The sequence below is a fragment of the Giraffa tippelskirchi genome, chromosome 1, assembly GCF_054371585.1.
Source record: "Giraffa tippelskirchi isolate mGirTip1 chromosome 1, T2T-mGirTip1v1.2.pri, whole genome shotgun sequence".
Taxonomy (NCBI): Eukaryota; Metazoa; Chordata; class Mammalia; order Artiodactyla; family Giraffidae; genus Giraffa; species Giraffa tippelskirchi.
The window spans coordinates 108,321,956-108,346,653 of NC_137275.1; the positions used below are offsets into that span (position 1 = coordinate 108,321,956).

At 46.8% G+C, this 24,698-nt stretch overlaps 1 protein-coding gene and 1 pseudogene across 2 annotated transcripts in view; both read left to right on the forward strand.

Annotated features, from left to right (window-relative positions):
- Window positions 1–7,417, forward strand: part of LOC145506495 (N(6)-adenosine-methyltransferase non-catalytic subunit METTL14-like) — an 87,795-nt gene extending 80,378 nt beyond the window's left edge. The window contains exon 6 of one of the 2 annotated variants that reach the window (XM_081491380.1): window positions 3,870–7,417. In XM_081491380.1, the coding sequence (XP_081347506.1) occupies window positions 3,870–3,892 (23 nt within the window). In that variant the 3' untranslated portion in view covers window positions 3,893–7,417. The remainder of the gene's footprint in view (window positions 1–3,869) is intronic. The other variant, XM_081491319.1, reaches the window with a different exon arrangement.
- Window positions 7,418–14,628: 7,211 nt separating this feature from the next.
- On the forward strand, window positions 14,629–14,767 carry LOC145522007 (5.8S ribosomal RNA; annotated as a pseudogene).
- The last annotated feature ends 9,931 nt before the right edge of the window (window positions 14,768–24,698 follow it).

Here is a 24,698-nt window from a genome sequence, read left to right on the forward strand (position 1 = left end):
AAAGTAATATTGAAAAAAAAAATATTGAACCTTTGCATGATGAATCCTGGATAATTGCCTGAAGCTCTTAGTGGTGGACCCCTGAAGATTTAGTTTTCCACCATGCTCTTATCATGCATGCATTTTCCCTCAGAAGCTGAAAGATGAATCTGACAAGCTCTGGATAAACACTGGCTAAGACTCTACACTTGCTGGTATGGGAAGGCGACATGACTTAGTCCCTGTTATCATCAGGTCTCCTATTAGGCAGCCTCGGCAAGGAGTCTGGATAGATCAACGTGTCAGGCTGCGTGCTTGGTGATGATTCAGACTGGGGTTGAGTTGAAGTCGCCACTCAAACAACTGGGAGTGTACAGCCATGCACAATTCCATTTAAACTGCAGGAAAAGTGAGCAGAGGGATAGGGTTTTGAACCCTGGCCCAGGTGGCATTGTGGTCAAGAATCCGCCTGGCAATGCAAGCGACACAAGGGACCCGGGTTCAATCCCTGGGTCAGGAAGATCTCCTGGAGGAAGAAATGGCAGCCTGCTCTACTATTCTTGCCTGGAGAATCCCATGGACAGAGGAGCCATGGGCTGCAGTCCATGGATCACAAAGAGTCGCACACGACTGGGCAACTAAGCACAGCACAGCACTAGAGCCCGGGAGCTGCCACTGCTGAAGCCCGTGCCCCCTAAAGCCCATGCTGGGCAACAGACGAGGCCCACACACCACTGTCAGAGAGTAGCCCCTGCTGTCTTAGCTAGAGTAAACCCGAGTGCAGCTACAAAGACCAACTCAGCAAAATATGTATAAATAAATAAAATTAAACAAGAAGGGCTTCCCCAGTAGCTAAAGCAATAAAGAGTCCTCCTGCAATAAATACAGGAGACACAGGAGATGTGGGTTTGATCCCTGGATTGGGAAGATCCCCTGGAGAAGGAAGTGGCTACCCACTTCCATATTCTTGCCTGGAGAATCCCTACAGACAGAGGAGCCTGGCAGGCTACAGTCCATAGGGTCACAAAGAGACACGACAGGGCACATTCAAGAAAGAATCATGACAAGTAGAGAAATGAAAAAGTGAGATGGTGCTACCACGCCTAGGAGACCAGGGTAGAAAGAACAGGTCCTCCGGGATCATGTCAATGCAACCATATGTCTGGCTTACACTGTTCACTCGTGGCGGGATCTGAACCAAGTCACTTAGCTTTCTGTGCCTTCAGAGACTCAGCTTTAAAATTAGAGAAATAGCCACCACCTTTATCATTTGGTTCTTTGAGGAATGAAGGAAATAGAGCTTGCACCTTTCCTAGCCTAGGACCTAGTACCGGAATGATACACTCTCCTCCCTGAGAATGAAACAGGTGAACGTGCAAACCCCAGCTTCTAGGATTGCTTCTCTGAGCTTTGCTCAACCTCGGTTGTTTAGTCACTGACTCCTGTCAGACTCTCTGCAATCCCACATACTGTAGCCAGCCAGGCTCCACTGTCCATGGATCCTTCAGGCAAGGATACTGGAGTGGGGTGCCATTTCCTTCTCCAGCTGAACCCCAGTGCTCACATCTATAAAGTGGGGATGAAATATTCTCACAGAGAGTTACTGAGAAGACTACAGAAAACTATGTGTGTAGCTTCTGGAAGAGGCTCATCAATGCTAGATCTTCCCAGTGTTTGACATGTGCTAGACCTCCGATGAGCATTTATCAAACTTAGTTGAATCACTCTGTTGTCATTAAGGCTCCCCCCTCCCCCCTGCCCTGCCAAAGGCTTTAATATTTTGGTCAATTGGACTTTAATGGTCAATTGAGTTTATGAGGCAGTTACTTAAAATCCATAGCATTGCAACCCAAATACCCAAGGATAGAAGTGATGTAACCTACCAGCCACTTGTTGTGAGCTTTGCTTAGGCTCTGAAGTGCTAGTTATCAGAGCCCTATCTACGCTCCCGTCCCCAACGCTTGGAGATACTCAAAGCTCCTTGAAGCCAACAATCGTCTTCTTTCTCTTTTTTGCATATTTCCATGACTGTTACATTGTCTTCTTCACATTTAAAGATGAAAAAGTCCTGCTGTTTATTTGCTGTTTATTTGTCTTAGTCTCCCGTGTGATTAATTGTTCCCTCCGTGTAGCAATATTTTTTTTCCAGTCCTATAGTTATGTAAACCAGAACTGCTTTGAAACATGTGGGGTTCATTTTATTGCCATTCATTTCCATTTAAATGACTATGGGACAGGAAAACTATGTCGCCAGCCAACTATCAGTGGCGGTGAGATTGCTGTGTGGGGTCACATCTCAAAAACCGCCAGGAGCTTGGGGAAGAGTGACGACAACGCCCACGATGAGCGAGGGGGAGGCTTACAGCCGCCTCCTCACCTGCGCAAGCGGTTCACGGGCTCTCCGCAGCCACAGCTCGGCGTCCCGGGGAACGTTTGGGGGCGCCCACGATGAGCGAGGGGGAGGCTTACAGCCGCCTCCTCAACCTGCGCACGCGGTTCACCGGCTCTCTGCAGCCACAGCGCGGCATCCCGGGGAACGTTTGGGGGCGTAAAAGGACCTCTGGTCGTCAGGGTGAGTGGGGGGTGAGGACTGATATGGAATACGGGGTCCAAGGGATCCAGACTTTTCTTCCTCAAAGAACAAAGGACGTTCCTATATTCTGAGAGCTTTTGAAATGTTCCCGTGGATGTCCGGGAAGGTGGCAAACGTGTTTATAATCTTATGAGCCTAGAATCTAACCACCCTTCACAGACAAGTCTAAATTATCTCTTCACACTTTTAACTACTCAATTCTCCAGAAGCACAATATCTGTATAAACTGATGTAAACTTTTACTGTGGTTCATAACTTTACTGAGTCAGTCATTCACTGTTTTGGAAAACCTCAGTATTTTCCAGATGCAACAACCAACACAATAAACCTTCATTAGTTGTGTAAATATGTCTAAATAGATAATTCTATGTCTAAGTGTAAATATTTGACAATTACATTTTGTCTCCTAGCATGGTCAAGACTAAATGTTCCTGTATTAAAATCTGTGTCATATTATTATTGCTCTAAAGCACAGTAGTGTTCTCTTATTTCTCATAATTATGATATTACATCTTAAAATTATATGGTACAAAGCTCATATTAGCTATGAACTTTACTGCATAAGAGTAAAAGAGATAGTATGAAATATTTGCTATAAAAATGACATTGGTTTGGGTAGTGTTAAGAACCACTGGTGTAATAGAAGCTTATAATAATGAACTAGTATCAGCACAAATATTTCATGCATCTCCATGTATTTTACTAACGATTCCTGACACACATGAACTGTAGTGTAAACAGGATGTTTGTGAATTCCTCCTGACTGGAAGAAGACTTGTTTTCAAGATTATACCACAAGTGAAAGTACAAGTCGCTCAGTTGTGTCCGACTCTTTGTGACTCCATGGATATTCCATGGAATTCTCTAGGCCAGAATACTGGAGTGGGTAGCCTTTCCTTGCTCCAAGGGATCTTTCCAACCCAGGGATTGAACCCAGGTCTCCCGCATTGCAGGCAGATTCTTTACCAGCTGAGCCACAAGGGAAGCCCATATACCCCCATAAATTAGGGAGGTACCAATTTAACACAAGTTCATTAAGCATCTCTAAAGTGCAAGGCACTTTTCTGAATAATAAGCAGATCACATCTTCCTCACTTCCAGGTCTTATCTTAACTGTGGTCAAGCTAGTCTTGAGGATCTCATCAAAAACCAGATGAATGAGATGAAGGTTACTCGATTTTATTTTCCAAGTTTGGACATCCATTCTATCCTCACTGCAACAAGCCTTTCTCATTAAAACATTTTTATTTTGCAAATATTTATCTACAAACATCTGTCCTTTCCCTCCCTTTTCTAGGAGAGCTCTGGGTATGTACTTGACTCCATAATAAAGATTTTGATTTGTAGAGGCATCCAGGATGTAAAACATCACCAGACTGCAAACCCAAAGTGCTACAAAAGTTGTAAGACATTGGAGATCATTTCCTAAATTATTGACAACTGTATTGTTTGAAAGACTCACAAGTGAAAGGTGCATATTTAAGGAGAAAGACGGCTGATGTGGAAACTCTCAACGCTCTGACCTATCAGTCGGTATGCAACTCTATCTCCATAGAACACCTTTGAAATCAACAAGAACTCTGCTGGCTTCAGGAGACAGGAGCGCGCCTGCAAGAGTAACGTGTGCACCGCGGATGCCCCGTCTCCCCCAGGGGGACTCCATGCCACAGGTCTGACGACAAAGTCAGGCACCTACTCTTCCCCTTCTAACATGTAACTGATGAGACGTGCTCTTTTTCAAAGGGAATGAGAAAACTGTACAAATTCAGGCTTCGGGCCCATGGGTCTTCTCTCAAATTACCACGCACATCCAACATTTATGCACATATAAGCAGGACATTGATATAACTTAACAAGCTGAAATAAAGATGGACTCTTGTTACCATTGCAATGGTTCATTTTACGTGTCAACTTGACTGCCCTTAGGGATGGATGCCCAGACAGCTGGAAGAACATTCTTTCTGGGTGAGTCTGTGCATGTGTGCCTGGAAATGACTGGCATTTGATCTGGTAGCTGGCGTGAAGAGCCACTCTCACCAATCCACCGGGCCCTCGAGTGGAACAGAAAGGTAAGGGAAGGGCAAGTTCTTCCCTCATCTTGAGCTGGAAGGTCACCGACATGCCAAGACACGGCAGCTCCTGCTCGCAGACCTTCAGACCCCCAAGACTTAAACCAGCAGCTCGCTGGCTCTCAGGACTTTGGACTTGGACCGAAGCATGTCACTGGCTTCCCTGGTTCTCCAGCTTGCAGGTAGCAGATTGTGGAGCATCTCAGCTGTCATAGTGGCTCAGATGGTAAAGAATCTGCCTGTGATGCAGGAGACCCAGGTGCCATCTCTGGGTTGGGAAGACAACCTGGAGAAGGAAATGGTAACCCACTCCAGTATTCTTGCCTGGAGAATTCCATGGACAGGAGTCTGGTGGGCTCATGGGGTTGAGTTCATGGGGTCAAGTTCACGTGGTCGAAAAGTGCTGGACATGACTGAGCGACTAACACTTTTCACTTTCAGCTGGCATAAGTGCATGAAGCAACTGCTATCATAAATCTCCTCTTATAACTACATTTATATCTATATCTATATCTATTACTATATGTTGCTGTTGCTGAGTCACTAAATCATGTCCGACTCTTTGGGCCCCAGTGGACTACAGAACACCAGGTTCCTCTGGCTATCTCCCTGAGTTTGCTCAAAGTCAGGTCCATTGAGTCAGGGATGTTATTATCCTCTGCCGCCCCTTTCTCCTACCTTCAGTCTTTCCCAGGATCAGGGTCTTTTCCAATGAGTCGGCTCTTCGCATTAGATGACCAGAGTATTGGAGCTCTTAAGAGTCTATATATCTATATCTACTTCTATATCCCATTGGTTCTGTTTCCCTAGAGAACCCTGACTTATACCTCTACTTTGCAAAAATAAACCTGACTTTTGATGGGACACTTTGAAAGGTGAAATATTAAAACACACAAAAATGTTTTCTGATTTCTTAACTGCAGCATCTGGTGTGTCAGCCACACCATGGTAAAGCCTCACCCTGCTTTGTCTGTTACAGTGTTTATAGCTCTGGATTTTCATTTGAAAGACTTGTCTATCGTAATTGTACATCCCCACCCAGAAATACGAGGTCTCTGACAATAAGGATTTTGTCTATCACATTAATTTATATGTCTCCAATGCCTACTCACAATGCTTGATATAGAGCAAGAAGTATTTGGTGAATAAATGACCAAATGTTGCCTTATCTTACAGATCAGTAATTTCAAGCTGAAGGGCAACTATAGAGTAAGAGGGGGAGATGCAGATAAATAGAAGAATTTGTGGGCTGTTAAATACTGTGAGTCTATCTTCTGAGATGGTAGCCCTAGGTTATTGTGTCTGATGGAAACTTACAGCTTTCGGAACTTTCTAGGCTTTCCAAAGTCCTCACAATATGTGGGAGACTGATTGAAATCAGTGTGCCTTGCACCTGCGGTAATTTTTAATAGCAACAGAATATAAAGCACTTTTCCCTTCATCCTCCCCTAACGACTCTGGTTCTAGGGACAGGACTTGGCAGAAGTGAGCCACACAAGACCGAGCGTCTTCTTGGACTGACCGTAAGGACTAGATTGTTTCAGAGACCTCGTGGTTGAGGGCATGAGGAAAGTCGTGCAAGGTCAGAGAAGGTCCCTGAGACAATGAGAAAGTCCCCGTTTCCCCTCATGCCTGTCCTGAAAGCGGGGTTTCATGTTCTGGATGCAGAGAGTTGCGGAGGGAGCAATTCTCGCTGCTGTATGTGCGTTCAGATGGGGAAATCGGTTTAGTCTGGAAAGTCATCCTTTGAATGTTTTTGCTTTTATTCAAATCCGTCTTAGAAATGCCCCTTGCTATGCCTTCTCCTGACACAATACCCTTGGATGTTGACTAGTTTGCCTAATATGGGACTTTAGAAATGTTAAGCTTCTCCACAGTACTGGTTGAGAATGGCCAGCTAAAATTTTATTGGCTTGGCTTAATTTATACTTAGAGCTAAGACAGTTTATGATTTCAATTCATAAATGACTCTGTTTCAGGATACAAATAATAAGAGCAGAGTGGTTTATCCAGAGAGGTGAGTATTTTATTACACATGATGATGTTCTATTATTATTTATGGTATAAAAATTAAAAGAAGGATCTTTGGAGAAGGAAAAGATCTCATTTTATAAAATTATTTTATGAGAAAGGAGTATTATGTTTAAACTCTGAACTAGATGTTCTTGCGGTATAAAGTGAAGGATAGTCAAACATCACAATCCTGTACTAATTGGGGTCCAGGTAAATTACAAAACTATTTCAATGAAATGCAATTTCCGTGCTGTCAAGTCCTTTAATAAATAGATAAGATGCTCCTTGGGAAAATGCATTTACACAGAATAGCTACTTTTCTTTGAATAGAAAACACAAGTCAATGTCATTCTAGCTAAGTCACATTATTATGAACTACAAATTAGTGAATTCCAAGTAAATCAGATTTTAGTGTGTATTTAAAGTTTTCAATATCTTTAAGTAAGGATTTTTTTGGAAAAAATGCAGTAGTTAGCATATGACTCCTTCAAACTATTGGTGCTTGAAACCAAATTGTTCAAATTTGACTTTCCTGCTCAGTAAATAATAATTTAGAGTTTGGTTCATTCTGTGACTGCAGTCAAGATGTTTTATATTTTAAGTGTCCTGATACATGTTAAATTTTCCCTTTAAATATATACAACTAAGCATCATATATCAAGACTGCCCAAATGTTTAATATTATCTGTACTAATAAAGTAAATTTATCTAATCCAGACCTCTATGTGCAAAATAAAGCATTAAAAGTGAACTGTTAAATGAACTATCGCAAGAATCTTTTCTTTAATTCACCGATTAATTGTACATGGAAAAGATCACTCCTTTATAACTCTCAATACGTCATCTCGGAAATTTCTCTGCTGTTGGTACTCCCTAAAGGGAGGCTAAATAACCAAGCTTCTCTTCCTGGTGGATCCATTGGAAATATGATGCTGTATAAACCCCCAGCAAACAGCTATAAATCTAGCTAACATTCACTGTGTCTGTGAAGATGGAATGATTCTCCCCAGACAAGCTTTGGAAAATAATGTATTGATTTCTGATAGCAATTTATTGTTCTTTGCAATCAACTGTGTTTATACTGTGGCCTTACATTATAGCCCTTCCTCTTCCATTCTTAGTCTTTGGAATATGAAATCAGAGAGCCAGAAAGCTTCAAAGAGGTCACCTCAAAAATCCATGAAATGGAGATGAATTTTTTGAGTCATACAATTTCTACTCGCTCTGGTCTTATTTTAGTAGTCATAGCAAATGACACAGCATTATCTAACCTTGGGCTTCCACCCAAAGTACCTCTAACCCATTTAAAGCAAAGAGCAATTACAAAGTCCCTAAAACTCAGGTCTCCACTCCCCCCCAAAATACTGAATCCCAATGCCACCCAAGCGTGTGCTTGGAGGTTTTGACACTGTACGTGTCTTATAAACGTGTGTGCCCAGTTTCTCAGTCGTGTCTGACGCTTTGTGACCCTGTGGCCTGTAGCCCACCAGGCTCTTCTGTCCGTGGGATTCTCCAGCCAAGAACACTGTAGGGGTTGCCATTTCCTTCTCCAGGGGATCTTCCTGACCCAGGGATCGAACCTGTGTCTTTTATGTTTCCTGCATTGGCAGGCGGGTTCTTTACCACCAGTGCCACTTGGGAAGCCATACGAATTTGATGTGAGTCTTCATCCCAAAAAAAGAGTAAAATAGGGACTTCCCTGGTGGTCAGGTGGTTAAGAATCTGTCTTGGGATATAGCAGACACCAGTTTGATCCTTGGTTGGGAATTAAGATCCCACAAGCTTCAGAGCAACCAAGCCTGTGTACTGCAATTACTGAGCCCCACAAGTAAGGACAAATAAGCCAAATGAATAATACTCTTTAAAGGAATAAAATATTAATAATAAGCTCTACGAGTTCTCTTTGTTCTGACAGGGATCAGTAGGAATTATTCTAACATCCTTATCCATCAATGGGCACGAGCATTCAAAACCTGGAAACCACTGTCCTCTGCAAGCTGAGGTCATACAATGAGAACGTCTTCTTCCAGACACAGTTCGGGATTGTTTCCTTCCTTGCTCTTTCAGTCTCGATTCCATAAAGCAGAGCCTGCTCAGGGGATTCAGGCACAAGTTTACTGAGAAAAATATTGAAGCACACATTCTTCTCCACTAAAGTTGGAATAATGTAGATGGCGGGCTTCTGGGCATCCGTCTTGCCATTAGTAGAACCTGAGCATGAAATTAGCACAGAAAAAACTGGAGAGACCTGGCCCCCTGACATTGTTGACTCCCTAAAACCCAAATTTAACGTGGGCTGTTTTCATTATGTGGTGGTGTAGTTGCTAAGTCGTGTCCAACTCTTGAGAGTCAATAGACTGTCGCCTGCCAGACTCCTCTGTCCATGGAATTCTCCAGGCAAGAATACTGGAGTGGGTAGCTATTCCCTTCTCCAGGGCATCTTCCCAACTCAGTGATTGAGACCTTGTCTCCTGCATTGCAGGCAGATTCTTTAAAGACTGAGCTATGAGGGAAGCCCCAAAACCATCTAACCATAAGCAGCTCGTCCGGGATTTAAACCCAGGATCTTTCGCACCCAAAGCGAGAATCATTCCACTTGACCAACAAGCCACCTCTAGGTGAGAGCTATTGGACTTCCCTGGAGCTGGGAAAGAATCTGCCTGCAATGCAGGAGACCCTGGTTCAATTCCTGGGTCGGGAAGATCCCCTGGAGAAGGGATAGGCTACCCACTCCAGCATTCTTGGGCTTCTCTGGTGGCTGGGCTGGTAAAGAATCTGCCTGCAATGCTGGAGACCTGGGTTTGATCCCTGGGTTGGTAAGATCCCCTGGAGAAGGGAATGGCTACCCACTCCAGTATTCTGGTGTGGAGAATCCCATGGACTGTAGTTTCATTATATATACTTAAAACTGATTTTCTCTGTTTTGCGTAAGTTAATTAGCATAAGAATTTCTATCATGGAGAATCAAAAGTTTTCACTTATGGAAATGTCAGGCTTACTCCTTGAGACTACCAGGCTCAAGAATATTGAAGAGTCATCGAAACTTCTGTGAACTTACACTCATTTGCCCTCTGGGAAATTCTCCCTTCTGTCCTCCAGGTCTTTTGCTGTAACACAGCTAAAGATATCCCTGATTATGGATTGCTGGTTATACATTCTGGTTCGTGCATATAAATATTTTAGGAAAAAGTAAAGCTTTAAAAGAAATCCACTGATGAGAACCATATCAACAGAAGAGAAGGTATTGAAAGCAGGATAAACGATGGTGGCATTTAAGCAACGAGATGGTGAGCCCAAAGTGAAGGAAGTTGTCACTTCTTTTCTGCCCACGACTTTCTTGATGAATCGTCTCAAACCTGGCGCACATCCTGCAGTTTACAACAGCTCCTACTCACCATTATCTTACATATCAACCGTTTCGATTCAGACCAGACATGTACCCTGTATGGATTTGCTTGATATCCCTGACTTTTAACATGTTTCTTGCCTGTAAGTAAAACTGGAAACGAGAGCTTCTTGATGGGATCTTTTATATCGATAGTTGTTTATAAACTAAAACAAAAGTAATGGTTTCAAGCTGAAGCTTTACCAGTCACAAAATAAATATTAAGCCATCTACTAACTCTCATAGATGTATGTATTTGGGGAAAAGAAAATTCAGACAAATTAAAGCGCCGTATCAGTAATTCACAGTGATTGAGGCAGAGATAAAGCTGGGTGCGAGACTCCCGCTCGCTTGCTAAGTGGTATCCAACTCTTTGCAACCCCGCGGACCCACAGCCCACCGGACGCCTCTGCCCGCGGGATTCCCAGGCACGAACACTGGAGCGGGTTGCTGCGGGGAGAGAGATTTAGACGGCGTGTTCAGGCTCTCTCAGCCCACGTTTTGTAAATAATAATGTAACCACTGGGATCCCATGGCGCTGTGCGTGTGCTCACGAGGTCCCTGCTTGGTCGCGGGCTACTTTGTGCGGTAGTCCTACGCGAGCTCCGCCTGGAAGGCAGCGGCTTCCCCGCTGCGCCCCGGGCGGTGTCCATGGGCTCAGCCCGAGCGGAGAGAACGCGGCGCGGCTGCCGCCCCGGCCGGGAGGGCAGAGGAGCGCGCGGCTCCAGCGGCCCCTCCGGCCCCGAGCGCCGTGCCCGCCCCGGGGATCAGGGACAGCGCGGGCAGGGAGGACAGGAGACGGTTGTCACTTCCTCCTCCGGGGGATCTTCCCAATCCAGGGTTCAGAACTGCGTCTCCTATGTCTCTTACACTGGCGTGCCACTTGGGAAGCCCATCCTTGCTCATATATTATCATCTCTATATCTTTTATATAGATCTTTCAAATCAAGTGATATTCTATCAGCTAGTCTATCCTCCTGTGAACTTTGTCTCTGAAAAAGTTCAATCCTTTGGCCTAGTATCTCCACACCTAAGACTATATCCCAGGTAATATTAGTGATAATGGTGATACTCACAAACATTTAAGTATAAGAACACTCTTTCAGGATTGCTTAAAAGCCTTTATAAAATGATGCCTAGCAAAAGGGAATTTTTAAAAAACTTATGGCGAATTCTATGTAATGGACAGTCACACAGCCATGAGAAATCATATTTATAAACAAATGATAATGACTTGAGATGGAGTGATGGCTCCACATACTAGTCTGCTTGGTGTCTATATATTTAACTACCCAAAGCCACATGGAAGGAAAAACAGCCAACTAATCCAAAAGGCTAATAAGGAGATAAAGATATGACTCTGTGCTTGGAGAGGCTGTTTTTATTTTCTCAGAGGCCAGAGGATGGAAAGATGTTAGATTAGGAGACACAAGTTCTATAGAAGCTGGATTCCTGGGCAGACCATGTGTCCTAGAAGTGGGAGGGAGAAGGCAAGAATATTCCATTGCAGGATGCAGGGAGAGGAGTTAAGACTGCGTTACTACCGTTAGTCATCACTTGAAGGGCCGCCATCCAGCAGCCTCGTGTGCTCTTCAACTTCCCAGGGGAGAGGAACGGGGAGATGGACTGATTGGGAGGGATGAGAAGGGGTCCTTGCTATCTTGGACAAGGCAGAACTTGGTAGAACGAGCAGGAAATAGCCACAATTATGATGGCAGTGGATGAATCACGTAGTAAAACCTTTTTAAAAAATACAATATGTGGCCATTCTGAGATGTCTTCTTTCCTTCCATGACTATTTCGCAGGCACCTGTTATCTGCCAGGTTCCCTACCAGGTGCCGGCTGTGCACCATGGACATGGTGGGTTTCTGCCCTCAGGAGGCTGTGTGCTCATGGAGGGACACGCAGGTCAGAGCAGATAGGACACGGGAGAGCATGATGGGATCACACCGGGGCTGTGCTTTTCTGGATAGAAATATACCACCATTCATATGAACGGTTTCATGAAGAATTTTGAGTTTTACTGGTCTAGCACGTAAGCCAGTCTTCAAGAAATGCCTGGAGATGGGGCTGATAGATAGCTTCTGGTTTGATTTCTTTAAAAAATGTATGTTGAAACTGGGGGAAAGGATTCTCTCATCAAGTGTCTGAGTACGCAGGTCTCAGTGATGATATATTGATATCTGGTGTGTTGGAGTCCGTTTTGAAATGTATTAGTAATAACTAGTAACTGATAGAGAGCACCAACAGGCTTCTCTGGTGGCTCTGATGGTAAAGAATCTGTTTGCGATGCAGGAGACAAGCGTTCAGTCACTGAGTTGGGAGGATGCCCTGGAGAAGGGAATGGCTATGCACTCCAGTCTTCTTGCCTGGAAAATTCCAGGGACAGAGAAGCCTGGCAAGCTACAGTCCATGGGGTTGCAAAGAGTCGGATGTGACTGAGTGAGTGACTAACACTTTCACTTTTCACAGAGAGTACCAAAGATTTTAAAAATCCTTAAAAAAAAAAAACATAGCAAATCATATTCAAATAAAATAATGCCTTGCATCATGATACCTAGGAGAGGAAAGATTGGCAGGCGCGGGTAACCCGTTGAACCCCATTCGTGATGGGGATCGGGGATTGCAATTATTCCCCATGAACGAGGAATTCCCAGTAAGTGCGGGTCATAAGCTTGCGTTGATTAAGTCCCTGCCCTTTGTACACACCGTCCGTCGCTACTACCGATTGGATGGTTTAGTGAGGCCCTCGGATCGGCCCCGCCGGGGTCGGCCCACGGCCCTGGCGGAGCGCTGAGAAGACGGTCGAACTTGACTATCTAGAGGAAGTAAAAGTCGTAACAAGGTTTCCGTAGGTGAACCTGCGGAAGGATCATTACCGTGGTCGGTGCCGAGAGCGGCGCGGCGGCCTCGCCTCGCCTCGCCCCGCCCGCCTCGAGAGCCTCTCCTCCACCCGTGCGGCGGGCGCGGGATGGGCAGGAAGGGGAGAGGGGGGAGAGAGACGTCCAGGAGGCGCCCCGCCCCGGGGCCGGGGCCGGTGGCCTTTCCGGGGCTCGGGGGACGAGGGGTCGCGCGAGAAGGTGGGGGGCGGCGTGCAGCGTGTGTCGGGGGTCGGGCGGGAGAGGCGGCTCCCCTCCGCCTGCCCGCCCCGCCCCGCCGGCCCCTCCGCGCGCCTCCGTTCCCCGGCCGGAGGGGTCCCCCGCCCCCCGGCGCCCGGTGGCGTCGTCTCCGGTGTCCCTCCCTCTCCCGTCCGACCTCCCCGCCACGTCCCTCGAGGTTGGGTCCGAGGGCTCGGCGCGCCCCCACCCCCACCCCCGCCCCCGCCCCCGCCCCCGCCCCCACCCCCACCCCCACCCCACGTGCCTTCGCCCCGTGGGCCGGCCACGGCTGCCTTTGCCCCGGTCGCGGATCCTCCGGTCGCGTCTCGCGAGCTGTGCGGCGTGACGGGTGGCGGCTCCCCGCCGCGGGGCCGCTTGCCCGCCCGTCGCCTCCCGCCGCCGGCCCTGGACCGGTCTGCCTCGGCTGGTCGTCGGTCGTCCCGCTGCTCTGGGCCCGCCGCGCGGTCGCCATGCGCCTCCCCGCGCCCTCCGAGCCTCGGGGCTCGCCCCCACTCCTCCCCCCACGCCCCCCGCGGCCGTCTCGTCTCTTCCGGGTCTGTCGCCCTCTCGTCCCCCCTTCCCTCTGTCGCGTCCCCTGCCCGCTCGGTGCTTCCCGTCGGCGCCCCCCCCCCCGCCCTCGGTGGCGCGTGGGGGAGAAGGGTGCCTGGGACACGCGGGCGCGGGTAGGGGCACCCCGAGGGTGGAGGGGAGAGGGCGGGGTCCGGGGGAGACGGCCGTAGGGGCGTCGCGAGGTGGTTGACGGGGAGAGGGCTCCGCCCCGTTTCGGGGGGACGTTGGGGTGGTCGTCTGGCGTCGGCGGGGGACCCCCGGGCGGCGGCGTTCGACCGGGGCACGGCGGGACCCCGTGCGTCACGGGCCGGCAGCGCCGAGGCCCGCGGGCGGCCGCGGGGGGGGCCGCGGTGGTGGTCGACGTCGGGGCGGTGGCCCGTGGGGCGCGCCGTGCCCCTCGCCCGCCTCCCCCCTTTCCAGGTACCTAGCGCGTCCCGGCGCGGAGGTTTAAAGACCCCTTGTGGGGGGTCGCCCGTCCGCCTCGGGGTCGCGGCGGTCGGGCCCGCGGGGAGTCGGGAGGTGCCTCCCGTCTCCCCCAGACTCCGCCGTCCCCCGAGGGGCCGGGGTGGCGCGCCAGGGTCACCGCCGCGGCCGTCGGGAGGGGGCCTGCCCGGCGGTCGTCGTGTGGGCGGGCTGTGGCCGTGTGCGGTGCTCTGCGTGCGCCCGACCCCCCGCGTCCCTGGGGGAGGGTGGGGAACCCCCGGGCGCCTGTGGGGTGTCCGAGCCCGCCCTACCGGGTTGGCGCCGGACGCCCCGTCGTGTGAAACCTTTCCCGACCCCTCCGGTCTGCTGTTTTCTGTCTGACTTGGCCGGCCAGAGGCAACCCCCCCGCCCCCACCTCCGGGGAAGGGAAAGCGGGAGGGCTGTGCTGTGCCAGGGGCGGGCCTCCCGCCGAAACGAAACCCTCGAACACCTCGAACGACTCTTAGCGGTGGATCACTTCGCTTGTGCGTCGATGAAGAACGCAGCTAGCTGCGAGAATTAATGTGAATTGCAGGACACATTGATCATCCACACTTCGAACGCACTTGCGGCCCCGGGACGCCTGTCTGAGCGTCGCTTGCCGATCAATCGCCTCTCCCGGTGCCCGTGTCGTGTGCACGCCTCCCCGGGGGTCGCACGGCTGGGGGGTGTCCTCGCAGGGCCGCCGTGCCCTCCGTCCCCCTAAGTGCAGACACGGCGTCCCCCGCCTCCGCGGCCAGGGGGACGCCGCCCGCGAGAGGAGAGAAGGGGAAGTGAGCTCGCGCCGAGGCCCCCGGCCTGCCGGGCCTCCGTGATGGGTCCTCCCCTTGGAGAGCTTCCTCGCGCCGCAAGCGGCCTTTGGGGGTCGCTGCCCCTGGGGTGTCGGGGGGGGGGTTGGGGACGGTCTCGCGCCGCGCGGCGGGGGCCCGCGGGGGTGGTGGAGTCGCGTTTTCGGTCCGCCGTCGTGCGCCGTCCTGCCCTTGGCGGCGGCGTTTCCCGGCGCCCGGACGGCCCCCCTTCCCTCTGCGGTGCCTTCCCCGCCGCGCGTCCGCGGCCCGCGCCTCCCCCGTGGCGGCTCTCGCCCCGTCGGGACGGGCGGCTCGCGCCCGAGGCCGAGTCCGCGTGCGCGTCCGCACCCCGGGGACGCGTGCCCCGGCGGCGGCCCGCGGGACGCCGCGGCGTCTGCCCGCCGCTGCGCTGGACTTACAACCAGAGAGTTGGAAATTGTCATAAAACATATAGACTGCTCTGTACATACTGAAAATATTTCTTATGTAATTTTTATTAACTTAGAGTGAGCGACAGAGCTCAGCCCTTTGAAAATGAGATGGGTCAAACCTCAATGGCCTGACGCGCAGGCGTCTAGGAACGTGTAATTGACATTTAAGTTCTAACCTCTGCATCTTCCTTTTTCTTCCATTAAGTAAGGGTCTCATTCCAGAGGGGAAAAGAGTAGAGCTGAGTAACTTCTGAGAACACAGATTTTTGCTTTTTTTAAATTAAAGTCAAGTTGACTTACAACATTATGTTAGTTTTAGGGGGAGAGCACAGTTTTAATAAGGCAGGAACCCTGCCGGAGTCCTGCTCCAGTTGGCCCAGGGGTTCCTTCAGGAAGGACGGCGTTGGCGATGCGAAATGAGAAGACACAGCGAATCTTAGAGTCTCCAAGTGTCTCCTGACTTGATTGTTTTCAAGACAGCTTTGATATTTTTAGTGGTACATAGAAACAAATGTAACGTGTAGAGTCATACCAAATCAGCTTAATGGCTCAGCAGTTTTGACCCTTGTGGACACCGTTTGCATATCTTAGCTACAAAAAGTTTCATTTTGTTTACATCATCTTCTGGCCTGGGGGCCTGCTAACATCTTGTGACTCTTTATTGATAAGGGTTGGTCAGCCAGAACACTTTTGTATCAGGCACAGCAGGAAAGAATTCATTAACAGAAAGTTTCAAAGTAAAACCTGTTTTCCGTAATCTATCCTAGGCCTTGAGCCTAACAGAAAAGAATGTGGTCCCATAAAGTCATAGAACAGCAAGCCGAAACAATGTAGCGCAAAGGTCACTTCTTAGCAAAAATCACCAGCTGAATTTACAACTGTCTTATTATTTGTATTAAGGCTAAGCTTTTATTTTTATAATTCTTAAACTATTATATTTTTATTATGTAGGCTAACTATGTTAGGAGCAAAAATATAGCAAGTAAATATAGACTAAGAAACAGTTTCATAAAGCAGTGTTTCTTATGTTTTCTAATAAGCCCTTTCCTACAAAGGGCTCTGTGTCCATTGGGGCTCTCTGTGCGGAGGCTCTTAATGCTGTTTATTGTTAAGGAGCAGTCATGCACATTAGCTCCAAAGGCACAGGTATTTTTATCAAGCAAACTAATATACTAGTAAGAGAAGTGTCAATTAAAATACTCTATATCCTAGATAATCTTATAGGGAACTACCGTTCAGGGGCCGTAAAGTTTTCAGATTGATCTATTTGAGAAGAGATCAGGAAAGGCCTTCTACCTAAGCCGCAGAAAATAAGAAGAGGTTTATTAGAAAGATAGATATCATCTTTAAGGTGAGCACTGAGGCAGCCTTCCGAGAATCCCTGAGGCCTGAGTTGCTCTGCTCATCAGGTCTTCTCCTCATGACTCTGTCATGGGTGGGATCTCGTGAGCTGGCTCCCGGCGGAACCCAACCTCGCAGGCATTATAGTTTCTGTATTTGGGTGTGGTGTGTGCTCAGTCGTGTCTGACTCTTGGCAAACTCCATGGACTGTAGCCCGCCAGGCTCCTCTGTCCATGGGATTCTAAAGGCAAGGATACTAGAGTGGCCTGTCATGTCCTCCTCAAAGGCATATTCTGTTTTTATTACAATATTGGATTATGCCAAGTGGTCTGTTTTTGTTTTCTACTATTTTCCCCAAATTTGCAATATTGTGAGCATTTATATGTTCACAATCCCCAAAAGAAGATTTTGAATTGTGTAATATCTTATCCCTTAGGAGCTGTCATAATTTATTTAGCCATTTCTCTATGTGGACATCATTTTTAAAATTTTCTAAGCCAAAAAACCTGAAATGGACATTCTTCTATTTAAATTTTTTTCCACACCATGAGTTACTTCTCTAGGCTAAATTCCTAGACGTCAAATTGTTGCTTCAAAAAGTTGAGCTTTTAAAGCTGTTGACCTTGCCTTCTAGAAAGGTTAGATTTTTCAGTCCTGCATCAGGACAGAGGAGTTCCTTTCTTCACTGCCCTACTCAGTTATCAGCTTTAGAGAAGCACTGATTAGTGCTCATAGATTTCTTCTTTTCAAACACAAAAGTAGAATGGGAAGATGCAATAAGGCAAAACAGAGTATCAACCCTCCCCTTGTTCTCACTCCCCACCCCACCCACCTCACATATACGCCCTTGCCCTCTCCCAGCACTAAGACCCCCACCCCAGACATAGCTCCATTCTATTCCAATGCATACACTCTCAGATGTCTTCTGTACAGTCGAGTCATATGTACGCCCACGGACACAGACTGTTCATAGCTGTGATCTTATGATTCACATTGCACCGCGGTGTGACTTATTTTCCGAGAAAGAATTGAAAATATTTTGATAATTTTTTTATCTGTAAAAATTGGTTATGTCATTCTTTTGTTATGGCTTAATAGAATTCCAGAATGAATCATAAATAATGTCTCCATGGCCTTATTGACCTTTTGATATCATGATACATATTTATTTGTGCATCTGTTGGCTGTTTATCTGAGACCTCACAGAAAGGCATGCTCCCTGAGGTCAGGGTCATTGTGTGTCTCTTCCAGTCTGAATTTCCATAAGCCACACTATTTTGGTTGTGCTCAAATATCAAAGGATTGGAGGAAGAAGGGCATTTAGATTTTTCTCCACTGCTAAAATGGACACGTTTGAACATGTATCTCCATGCACATGAATGAGAATTGCTGTTTTTCTCTTTTTGGGCCCTGATACTCAGCTTGTGGGATCTTAGTTCCTCAACCAGGAATCAAACCTGTGCCCCCTGCAGGGAAAGTGTGCAGTCTTAACCACTGGACCACCAGGGAAGCCCCAAGAATTTCTTAAAACTGACCTACTAGGGTTTCCCTGGTGTCCACTGGTCAGTAATTCACCTCGCAATGCAAAGGACTCTGGTTTCAATCCCTGGTCTGCGGATGCCACATGCCACGAGGCAGCTCAGCCCATGAGCCACAACTGCTGAGCCCAGGGTGGCAGCTACAGACACCTGCATACTCGAGAGCCTGTGGTGCCCGACACGCGACGCTCTCGCGGCGAGGTGCACACGCCCCAGCGAGGAAGGAGCCCCCACTCGCCCCAGCGAGAGAGAGCCCACGGGGAGCAAGAGACCCAGTGCAGCCAAAAGTAAAATCGATTAATTAAAAAATAACCTCCTAGAAGAAGAAAGCCTTGCTCGAAGTGCATATAGTGTTTAATTTCTGGTAGAACTGCCCTTCTCAAGAACTAGATAACTTTCACTCCCACCAATCACGTCTGGGAGTTTATCTGCTTTGCTACATACTCTCCAGGACCGTGGGTATGATTGGTTAATGAGGCGGTTTTGATTTTGGCAAGCATCAGCAGGAGCGCCATCTACAGCTCCTCAGGCTGCACACTGCTCAACTCTGAGGGTGCCATTCGCATGACCTCCAGCACCAAGGGCACCGCCGCGCCCTCCAGCGTGGCTACTCTAGGAGTTCAGGGGATGGTCTCTGAGCATTTCTTCTTTCTTCTTGTGGTGCAGATACTGACAACTGCAAGCTGACCAATCCTATGCTGCTTATGGAACTTAACTAGATAAATGGCAGTTTCTTGAAAATGCTGCAGGACCTCAAAAGACTTTTACTGTACTTTGATTTCAGACTTCTAGATTTGTATGATATTTTCAGTCTTAACATTTGTCTCCCTCACACCTAATATGATAGCATCTTTTAGCTGATTGCCTTTATCATTTTTTTCCAAGGTGTTCAACTTAGTTTTCATAGAGATAATTCTCTTTTCACACTTACAACTTATCAGTTTATATAATGCTTAATTAAATGGTATAATTATAATAGCAAGTACAATTACCATGAACAGATTTAGGACAACAAAGTGAACACTTGGCAAGCACCAAGCTTCAATAGAAGTGTGCAGGAAAACTAGAGATTAGTCTACCAGCCTGGAGTCTTCAGCGTGGAGGCATAAGGAGTCAGGATGCTTTCCAGAAGGAACATGTGAGTTAATTAATGCAGCAAGGTGGCCAAGTAGAGGTCAATTCACAGAGCGTCAGAAATGCCTGCAACAGTGCAAGCAACTGCCCCCTCCAACCAGTGAGTAAATCATTCCAGAGTAAGAATCATGTAAGAAACACAGATCTGTTGTTTCTTTCTCCGTCTCCCTTCTCCATTGCCTTTCGCCGTATAACCATCAGACTCGCTGGGGCTTAATGACGCAGAATTCCCTTTTCTACAGCCTTGCCTAAAAATACAAGGCAACTGCTTCTTGGGATGCTTACACAGAAAAACAGAGATCTCTTTGTACCCAAGAGCAGAAGTGGCCAGATTGAATCATTGACCTAATGTATGTCAGTTTCCAATAGGATGCCCTCCTAAAGAGATTTTCACAGTTAGTTCACCCTGCAGATGATTTCTGTCCTCTGTACTGACCTTAGAATTTTACCTAAGATGGAATGAGGATTCCCTAAGATGGCTTTTGCGCTGAAAAGATGCCAAATACTTTGCAATTTAGCTTTTAATGTATAGATAAAATACTAGAATCATTTCTAGTGGCATTCAGCGTTACCGGCATCTACAGAAATTTATCACCTCCCCGCATAGTCTCATCTGATCAAAAAGCTGCCATCTCATCTCCCTCCAATCCTATGTTTTTAAAGGCACGGTGCTTGTATAATGCTGCTCTAGGAGGATTTATTACTAAATAATTGAACAGCATCGATCTTAAAGTTGAATTACCTGACCCAGGATCTTTCCTTATGTTAACAAAGTGACTGATTCCTGTAAAAAATCAGCTTATTAGTAAATTTAGACTTTGAGATTCTTGGTTTATTCAGAAAATTTGGAAATACTTTATTTTATCCATTTAAAAGCAAGATATAACCATTTAAGCCTTTCTTTTTATTTTTGATTTTATGGCGAGTAGTTAATAACTTACATCAGACAAAAGATTATTTTATTACTATTGATGTTAGACTATCTCACCTCTGAAGAATGAAACAATGTTATTTTTCTTGGTGGATTAATGTCTCCATAAATTGCTGCAAAACTATGCTTACGTTGACAAACATAGTATTTGTTGGTGAGCCTGAAATACGGAAATTTCTGCTATATTTCTTGGGATGTAAATATGTGTTTATGCATTCATCAAACATTCATTATAACCTTGCTTTGCACCAAATTTGTCCAGGGAGTCAAGAGTACAAGAACCTCTGCCATCACAGACTGTCAGTCCAGACGAGAAAACAGACATAACTACAGGCAATTTAAATGCTCCATACAGATAATTACACAATGTTAGAAGGTTGAGAGGGGGCACCTAATGTAACTTGGCTATTTAGAACAACAAATCTGTGGTTCTCTTAATCTACTCTCTCTACATCTCTTTATAAAAATCCTGACTCTCATCTAAGAAACTCACATTTTTAAATTACCTTCGAGAAGATACTTTGAATCATTTTGCTGAAAGACATTCTCGGATTGTCTCATAACTAAGAGCTGGGTAGTTTGGCTTTGGCCTAGAGCGGAGGTCAGCCAATGACTGTGGTCCACGCACCAAATACTTCTGCCACTTATCTTTGACCAAGGCTCAAGAATGATTCCTGTAGTGTATTTTTTTTTTTTTTTAGTGGTCGAAAGATAAGCAAAGGAAGTTTCCTGAACACAATGTAAAGAGGAATGGATGACCCTCTTTTCAGGGCAAAGACTAACATGAGAGAAGAGAAATACAAGCTCAGACACAAAATCTAAGGGTGGAAGACAATGCCAAAGCATTCAGTTATCCAGGTACATCACATTATAATGTAGTATTTTTCAATCAAAATTAACACCAAAACATCCATGATAAACAAAATATTTTTAATGCACAATTACTATTATTAATTCCTTTAACTAATGGCTCACCCTAACACTACTCTTGACCCGATCTTTCTTTAAAATTTTGATTTTTCATTCATCATGGGTTTCTTTTGTTTTTTGTTTTTTTTGCACTGGGTCTTCACGGCTGCCTGAGCTTTCTCTAGCTGCAGCAAGTGGGACTGCTCTGTGTTCCAGCACGTGGGCTTCTCATTGCAGTGGCTTCTCGCTGCTGAGCACTGGGCCTGTGGGCTTCTGCAGTTTGGCTCATGCACTTAGTTGTCCCAGAGCATGTAGGATCCTCCTGGGCCAGGGAGCCAACTCGTGTCCCTGGCATTGGCAGGTGAATTCTTAGCCACTGTACCATCAGGAAGTCCCATCATGGGATTTTAAATTATTTTTGACTTTTAAAACTATTGCATTAAAATATCATTTATCTGGGGACTTCCCTTGTGGTCCAGTGGCTAAGATTCTATGCTCCCAAGGCAGGGGGCCCAGGTTCAACCCCTGGTCGGGGAACCAGATCCCACATGCCACAAGTAGGAATTCACGTGCTGCAACCAAGACCCAGTGCAAATAAATAAATAAAAATATTTTATAAAATAAAGTATGGTTTATCTGGATTACTAGGTTTTTTGGTGGCCTCTTGGGTTTTGCACCTAAAGCCAGTGTCACATTCCCTTTACCCTAGCTGCCTTCGTCCATTCTGGGTGCTGTAATAGAACACTGTAGGCTGGATGACTATAACAACAAACGTTTGTTTCTGTGCATTCCAGAGGCTGGGAAGTCCAAGATCAAGGCATGGGCAGGTGTGGAGTCTCCTGGGTGCCCACTTCCTGGTTCACAGGCTACCATCTGTTTGTAATGTCCTCACATGGTAGAGGGGGAAGGGGAGCTCTCCAGCATCTCTTTGGTAAATGGCACTAATCTCATTGATGGGGTGCTCCACCCTTCTGAAACCAGAAGGGGTTAGACTTCAACATATGGATTTTGAGGGTGCACAAAACAGTCTATAGCTCCAGTGTTGGCCTGCTGCAGAGTCACATTTGAAATTGCCCTAAGTATGAATGTACTTGTTCTGGGAAGGGAGAGAGCAGCCCTTAGCATTTGAAGGATATGACAGAGCTCTTTCAATTTAGGGAAAACTGAAGCCCACAACACTTATCATTTCTATAACAGAAAGGTAAAATCGTCCCAGGGTTAAAAAGTCCATATATTTGTGGTGGATGGGAAGACTGGGGCCTTCATTTGTTGCCTTTTAATGGGAACCCTGAGCACCCCTCTCTCAAGGTATGGACGAAGTGGAATGACTGTGCTGTGAAGCTGTGCGGGGGTAACTTCCGGAATGTGTGGGTGGAACCACCGCAGAGCCCCCAGTGACAGACTGGGAAAATGCTCCACCGTACCTGGCGGAGCCAGGCAATGCCAGATTCAGTATGATTTCAGAAATTCATTAAAAATCCGGATCTCTGAAAGACTGGAGACAATGTTTTACAGCAAGCCCCGGCAATAGGAAACAGTGAGTTTGGAGAAACGGCCAGGATGGAAGTGACCTTATTCAGGTCATTGAGTTTTGAATGCATGTCCCCCACATGCTGGGAACTAGGGATGCACATAGCAAGTCAAGGGCTCCCCTGGGGGTCCAGTGGTTGAGAATCCACCTGGCAACACAGGGAATACACGTTTGATCCCTAGTCCAAGAAGATCCCACATGCCACGGGGCAACTAAGCCTGTGCGCCCCAGCTACTGCAGTTCGTGCGCCTGGAGCCTGAGCGCCGCCGCAAGAGTAGCCTCCGCTCCCACAGCTGGAGAAAGCCCGCGCAGCGGCGAAGGCCCAGCACAGCCAAAAATAATAAATAAATAAATTCTTTAAAATTTTTTTAAATAGTTTTTTTTTAAAAAAAGTCAAATGGTGCTGAGTCCTACCATATGCTGGGGATGATGGTGACCAGCTAATATGTTCACAGGTATTTACTCCTCATAAGATCTCTATAGAAACCAATATTGTCTGTTTCACACTTGAAGAAATTGAGGCTCTGAGATGCTCAGTAACTGCCTCAAGGTCACCCAGCTACTGAGGAATCCGCCTGAGATTCAAACCCAGATGATAACGCTGCAGAGATGAGACTAACCTGAGATAAACAATGGCAGAAGAGTGATTTGAATGTGGGGGGGTCACCTCATTTCCTACTGGAAAAATCAGTCACTTTACCCATGTATTGGAAGAATATCCTTGCTATTAAATACAGGGTCATTCAGCTAGAATTAAGGTCCCTGAAACCGAAGCTCTTGGTTGGAAGGGCCATTAAAGAGTCTTGTTCAAACTTCCTTCCCTATATTATAGATGAAGAGTCTGGGGCATCCAGAAGGAATAGCTTGTTACAGTTGTAGAAAATTATTCATCTTCAGCCCTCCTGATAAACAAGGATTCGATAGCCAAGAATGTTTGGGGGAGGGGGGCAAGCTAAAAAAATGGGAAGACTAAAGAAGGAGAACCTGATCATTCAGAAAGAAACTTATTTATTACCAAGAGCTACAACTTTGCAAGAAGGATGAAGAAGGTCTTTCACTTAACTAAAGCGAAATTGTGCCCTAGATATTTGCATGCAGCTGTGTGTGCATTTCAGGTTAACATTTGCCCTCAAATCTTCCTCTAGTTTCCCCTGACAGCAAAATACCCTAAATGTACGGCTGAATAAGTCTCCTTCAAGGTCCCTTTTAGGGAGATTATGCCTTGCCTGTTAGGAGGAAATTTTCCTCATCTTGTTTGCAGTTACTTAGACCTTCCTGTAAATTTAGTACTTTCACACATAATGGGGCTAAGACATATGTAGCAAAAGAAGATTGCTTTTGCCTTTTCTCCCTTTTTTTTCCTCCCTAAATTCCACATGGAGAAAATCACACTCATAGAGCCTACATGGTCAGCAGGAAAAGCATCAGTGATTCCGTTAATATGTCTGCACGTGGGGGCACATTCATCTCACCCTGCGTCAGTTACAAAGGGCAAGAACTGAGCTCCCTTACAACCTGTGCCTTTAGGACAAAGCGCATGATGCTAACTATTGTGCTTTTGCTCAGAAGGACTGTTGGCCCCAAAGTCAGGGAAGGAACACTCCACCCAAATTCCTTTAGAGCAATGGCTGTCAGTAAAGGTAACACCATCTCCTGGAGGTGGGCATTTTGGAAATCTGGTGGGGGCACTTTTATTGTCATAATATCTAGGGGCGCTGCTAGCATTTAGTGAGTAGGTCAAGGATACTAGAAATTCTCTGAAACACTGGACAGTCCTGACCAAGAAAAGAAAAAAAAAGGACATTTCATACCCACATGACTTTTGAAAGACTCCCACTGAATATTTGGGCTTCGGTGATGGCTCAGTGGTAAAGAATCCAGAATCCACCTGCCAATGCAGGAGATGTAGGATTGATCCCTGGGTC